Source organism: Papilio polytes, unplaced genomic scaffold, assembly GCF_000836215.1.
Source record: "Papilio polytes unplaced genomic scaffold, Ppol_1.0 DF822067.1, whole genome shotgun sequence".
Classification (NCBI taxonomy): Eukaryota; Metazoa; Arthropoda; class Insecta; order Lepidoptera; family Papilionidae; genus Papilio; species Papilio polytes.
Window position 1 is genome coordinate 6078394 of NW_013527137.1, and position 6428 is coordinate 6084821.

Genomic DNA, 6428 nt, shown 5'->3' on the forward strand with positions numbered 1-6428 from the left:
TATATCTATGCTTAATCTAAATAAGGCATTAGATACAGCATTTAGACGCGTCGTTGCTCGCCTCAAGTGCACTTTTTAGATTACATACGAAACACATAAAACTCCATTCTACCGCGTTTTGACAACTTCTAAAACATTTCATTAAAAGAATTTTAATCAATTTAAAAAAAAAATTAATGTGGCAAAAAAATACTTAGAATCAATAAAGTGAAATTCGATTATCCAAATTTTTTAATTTCTTTCAAATAATTTCGATAAATAAAAAAATAGGCTTTTTTTTATTTCTGTGTCAAAAAAAATACATAGAATCAATAAAGTAATATTCTATAACGACTTTTTTAAGGTCGCATTTTTCTTTAATTTCGTGATTTTTGTCAAAACGGGTCCATTTTTTACATCTCCACACATTCCATATTTCAAATGAGCAAACATCCATACATGTAGCCTCAAAAAGCCATACATTTCTAATATAACTTTACTTAACAACTAATTATTAAACATTTATTAAAGCGACTTTGAAAATGTTGAAACTGTTTTTTTGTGCTCTTAATTAACTTGTGGCTAAAAATTCGTGTTTTTTTATTAACTATAGTCGAATTCAATAGAAAAAAAAAGAATTTTTACATAAATTAGTTTTGAAAATCTCAGTGTTGATGATATATATGTTTTTTTAATAAATCTGTAAAGCCATTAAAATTGTTTATATAGGTTTATTATAATTTCTCCTTATTATTGAATTCTACTATAAAATACTGCTGACATTTTGTTCTCGCAGTTTTTTTTAAAGCAAATGAGAGATGGCAATTTTTTTCTATTTAACTGTAAAAAACTTTATACCGGTCAATATAATCGTTTATATTTAATAAATAAAATTATAATCAATTATTAAATTATAAACTAGTTATTGAAGAAACTAGGAGTATTATAGAAATCGGTAATTAGTTCACACTAAGAAAGTAATTTAGTTCCGAGTAATTTAGTATTTAAAATACTCTCAAAATTATTCAATAATATACACGACGAAATGTTGTTTAGACACATTTACTAAGTTACTCGTTACTCGATTAAATTACTTGCAATAGTCCAAACGAAGCATTACAATTATAAAATAAACTATAGTAAAGAGAGCTATTTTTAATCTATGGTTTGATTGGTACTTGTATATTTGGGTAAGCGTCACTGCTATCAAATATCAACCTTAAATGTATGGGAATAACTCTCCAACTCTAGTGCACTGACATATGTGATACATCCATCTCTTTCTTACTCATTGACAAAACAGAGAGCACTAATACAAGCGTCACTGCGCGAGTTGTTCAATTCAGTGCGGTCAAATATCGACCTTACGTCTATATAAATAAGTGTTAAACTCATTTGTACTGACACTTGTGTTACCTATCTCTTTCATTCTCATTGTCTAAAAAGAGACAACTATATTAATGTCAGCGTGCAAGTTGGTTGAACGATTGATCAAATATCGACCTTACACATATGTAAATAAGTTTTAAATTCATTTGCACTGACATGTATGATAGCTATCTCTTTCATTCCCTTTGAGAAGACAGAGACGAATAGAAATGTCAGTGCGCGTGTGTTAGCGAGTATCGACGCTATGTCGGTGCAGTAAGGTTGTATTTCATACGGAGGTGCCGACGTGCCTGTCCGCGTCCAGCGTGACGTCCTCTGGGCTGGCGAGGTCAGCGCGCAGCCGCACGCCGCGCCCCGTCAGCGTCCAGCGGCACGCCGCGCGCTCTCTGCTACCAGATATACTGAAAATTACGTATTACATAATGTCTACATGTTCCTTGTGAAAAAGTATAGCCTATATTACTCACAGATAAATTATCTTTCTAAAGGAGTAAGAATTTTTAAAATCGGCCAGTTTTGAGTTATTTCAATACATACAAAAGTTTCATAATTAAAGAGTTAAGTTATCGGTGAATAATATAGGCTATTTCATTATTTTTAAATTCCAGTATGAAGTCGGGAGCAAAACTAGTGATAAAATTATACTATAGTATAATGTAACTGTGTATGCTTATAACGCCACTAGATGGCATTTCCACCACTTTTTGTCGTCAAGTCATCGAAGCGGTCGAGGCCGCACTTTTAATCTGTTCTTACCTGCAGAGTGCGGTGTCATGTGTGCTGTGCGGCGTGTGCGGCGTGTGTGGCGTTTGTGGCGTGTGTGGCGAATGCGGCGAGGCGGTGCTGGCCGAGCCGCTGGCCGAGCTGCTGGCCGAGCTGCCGCCGCCGCGGTATCGCTCCACCTCTGAGTCCCGCTTCTCCAACTCTGTACACATTGGAGGGTAATGTAAGGAAGGAATTGTAAAATAAATCGTAATTATCTATGCGTACAATACGTAATTACGATTATTTTATAATCTACTTTGGGTATTTACATGTCTAAAATATACTGAATTGGTATCAAGAGTAACAAGTATGTAGTGATACACTTGGCACATCTGTAAGTACAGTACTCTCCTATTTGAAGTGCCAACTAAAAATCGGTGTACTATCTGGATGGATGTTTGTTAGAATTAGAATTTGTGCCCTAAATTGCTCTATCTGAATTAAATTTGGCATTTACGTAGAGGATAGTCTAAAAGCATAAATAAGCTACTTTTTTTTTCACACCCAGACACGGGCGAAAGCTGGTAATGTATGTATGTATGCAACGTCACCTCTCCTGTCGTCAGTGTCGGGCGCGTCCTCCAGCGTGCGCAGGATGTCAGCACACAGGTCAGAGTCCAGCGGCACTGGATTGTCCGACTCCCTGTAACACACGTTAACACACACTTTTATTGCCAGTTAACGCCCATATGCGTAGTGAAAGATTTCTTATCTTTTATCTAGTTACGGACCTCAATAGCTATCGTTTAAGCGCAAATTAAATATAGCAAATTTAAGTAAGAGGATTGCAAGGGTGAAGTACTAGCATTAGGACATCGCGCGGTTTGATGGCTGCCCAGGGCGGATCACAGAAAAGGGCGTCTCTGCGAATTACTCTCCAATAACATAAGAATTGTTTAAGAAAAAATACAAAATAAACCCGAGGTGTTTCATACGGCTTCGAGTTATCTCGCCTACAGCACGGAGTAATCTCACTCAGGGCGTCGTGTAATCTCACTGAGGGCGTTGAGTAATCTCACTGAGGGCGTTGAGTAATCTCATTCAGGGCGTTGAGTACTCTCACTCAGGGCGTTGAGTAATTTCATTCAGGGCGTAGAGTAATCTCACTCAGGGCGTTGAGTAATCTCACTCAGGGCGTTGAGTAATCTCACTCAGGGCGTTGAGTAATGTTGGCCAGGGCGTTAGTGTAGTGGTGTGTACCTGTTGTGCAGCACGAGCGCGACGGCGGCGGGGTGCGGCACGGGCGGCTGCAGCGGCGCGCGCGGGCTGAAGGCGGACACGTCGAGCGCGGGCGGCGGGACGCGCGGCGCCGGCGTGCCGCTCCACTCGTCCCACACACCTGTATACATTATAGAATTTAATATGAAAACACTTCGATATTATGGATAAAAAAACTATCTTCAAACATTTGATACTTCGTTTAGATTTAATCAGATAAAATTGAACGGCGGACATAAATGTTATTTTTTTTATTATTTACGTTACACATTTATTAATGTAAAGTGAATATTGTTACTATTCTTTCTATTTACAATTTTTTTAAGGACGATGCTATAAAATCAAGCAATTTGTATGGCTTGTAAAAAAAGAACACTCGAATTCGATCTTGATATGTTTAAAATCATACACTTTAATTAATATTTTTAAGCAGATCTCTTTATAAAATTGGTAGATATTAAATAATTTATAATGCGTTAGTGACCGTGCGTGTGCAGATGGTCAGGCTGGTGCGGCCAGTGGTCGCGCTCGGCCAGCACGTCGGGCGGCGCCAGGCCGCGGCCGCAGCGCGCCGCCCACGCGCGCGCCGCCGCCCCGCCCTCCAGCGCCAGCCGCGCCTCGCCCTCGCCCAGCGCCACCAGCACCTCCGCGTCGAACACCTACAAAAACTCTGTTACTTTAACATCGGTAGATGGCGTTGTTTTCAAATTTAAACTATCACTATATTTTTTTTAAACTCATAATTTCTAGTCTATTATATCTATCACCAATCCGGTAATAAAAATGAAGTAACTGCACGAGCCGATTCTCCTGAGGGAGCCCTCATGCTTAGTTTCTAATATCGCCTTCTTATACTGAAATAATTAAAAGCTTACGGTATAGGCTAAATTTCACACAATCTAATTGAGCATGTAATTAAGTAATAAAATTTTATGCGAGAATGTGACAAAAACTGCCACCCAATAGTAGCAAAGAAATAAGATTACCATCAGTAATCGATAGGCACAACAAAGGCTTTCGTAGGCATCTAAACATTTAAATTTTGATAGTTTGACATAATCGCATGTAACAAGACGGACGTAAGTTATGAATGTGGAGGTACACCGGTAGAGGTAGACCTAGAAAGCGATGGATGGAGTTATGACTGAGATGACAGATGATAGAGTGCTTTGGAGGACGAAAACCCGGTGCGCCGACCCTACGGTAATAGGATAAGGCAGGGGAGATGATGATGATGACATAATTTTTTTTTTAATATATGCGTGCACGGTAATTGTTTACTACTCACTTTAACTGATTTACTAGTATTACTACTATTTACCTCCACAAGCGTGTTGGCGGCGAGCGCGTGCCAGTCGGCGGGCTGCAGGCCGCGCGCGCTCCACCACTCCTCGCCGCGCCCCGACCACGCCCGCGACAGCTCCAGAGCACACGCCTGCACCGCTTTCTGAACACACACACTTTATTTATTTACGAGCTGTCGCACACAAAATACGTTAGCTCAAAGACCACTCGTTATGCCATTTTGACAGCTCCGAATTTATATTTTACTAGATATTCCCGTGCGGCTTCACCCGCATGAAATTATTAAAACTTTATTTTATAAACACATGTTTACATTTGTCAAATTAAAAGAATTAAAAGAATGACATGATGACAACCTTGCTTCTTTGATGTTGGCAGCAACTTATGGTCTCTTTCCCACATAAGGGTTTTTATCCAAAATATTTACCCTCTAAGTTTAATGGCGTTAAAATATATAGCCTAAAGTGTGACGTAAGCGTCCCTACACTAATTTTATCAAAAAAAGAATTCTTCAAAAATATGCTGTAATTGCTGACATCTTAGGCAACAAAGAAGTGTGTTTTTACGCTTTATTATAATAGTATAGAAAATACGCCCGTCTATATCAGCTACCCTCTAGTGAAAGTGCGGTCGAAATCGGTCCAGCCGTTTTGGAGATTACCCGGAACAAACGCGGCTTGCAGACAGACAGACCGCTAAAATTTTTTTAATGCGATTTTCGATATTTGTAACGCAAATACATCTACCGAAATCTGGAATTTTTATTTTGATTATACAGACACTCCAATTTAATTACATGTATAGATAGATATGGAAGATACTAAAAAGGAAAGATTTATATTGAAATAACTCAAAAACTACTGGGGCGATTTCAAAAATTCCTTCGCCATTAGAAAGCTATTTTTTTTATAGTAAAAGGGGGCAAACGAGCGGCGTGAACACCAAGGTGGTCAACGACGCCCATGGACATCCGCAACACCAGAGGAACTACAGATGCGTTGCCGGCCTTTGAGGAAATGATAGGCTCGCTCTTTGAAGGACCCTAAGTCGTATTGGTTTGGAAATACAGCCGAGGACTGACCGTTCCACAACGCGGCTGTGCGGGGCAGAAAGTTCCGCGAAAATCGCACGGTTGTGGAATGCCAGCCATGTTATCGGTGAGTGACTCAGGCTATATTTAACATTGGTGTACTGACCCTGAGGTCCGGCGCGGCCATACGCACGCGCGCGCGCGCCGCCTCCGTCAGGCCGAGCGCGAGGTCCCGCCGCCGCGCGGACACCTTCTCGCGCACAGACATCACCAGCTCGTTGCACTCCTTCTCCAGCTGCTTGTACGCACCGGTCTGCACACACACACTTTTAATTATTATTTAGCCTATCCATAATAAAGCGAGACCCTAATCTTACTTCTTACTAATATTATAAATGTGCAAGTTTAGATGGATGGATGTTCGTTAGAGTAGTCTAAACGGCTGAACGGATCTCAATCAAATTTAGCATAGATGTAGAGGATAGTCTGGAAGCACACACAGGCACTTTTGTTTTTTTATTCCAGGCGGAGTATTCGTTCCGTTCGGGTTACAAACTCTAGCAAACATCCAAACTTTTGGATTTTTAATATTAGTATGATTTCATTAGTTTACGTTTGCAATCTGCACGGAGAAGGGCCCGAAGCAGGCGTCGACGAAGTGCGCGTAGTCCCGCAGCGGGCGCTCGATGAGGCGCTCCGTGTCCGCCGCCCACTGCGCCAGCGCCTCCAGCTCCGCGCGCGC

At 40.5% G+C, this 6428-nt stretch overlaps 1 protein-coding gene across 1 annotated transcript in view; it reads right to left on the minus strand.

The window, feature by feature from the left end:
* LOC106106899 overlaps window positions 1-6428 on the minus strand; it is a 17557-nt gene continuing 11129 nt past the window's right edge. Inside the window, exons 11-18 of the mRNA XM_013287558.1 lie at window positions 6300-6426; window positions 5853-5999; window positions 4673-4798; window positions 3836-4010; window positions 3334-3472; window positions 2685-2776; window positions 2125-2293; window positions 1-1769 (exon numbers count right to left, since the gene is read on the minus strand). Of these exons, the coding sequence (XP_013143012.1) occupies window positions 1637-1769; window positions 2125-2293; window positions 2685-2776; window positions 3334-3472; window positions 3836-4010; window positions 4673-4798; window positions 5853-5999; window positions 6300-6426 (1108 nt within the window). The 3' untranslated portion in view covers window positions 1-1636. The remainder of the gene's footprint in view (window positions 1770-2124; window positions 2294-2684; window positions 2777-3333; window positions 3473-3835; window positions 4011-4672; window positions 4799-5852; window positions 6000-6299; window positions 6427-6428) is intronic.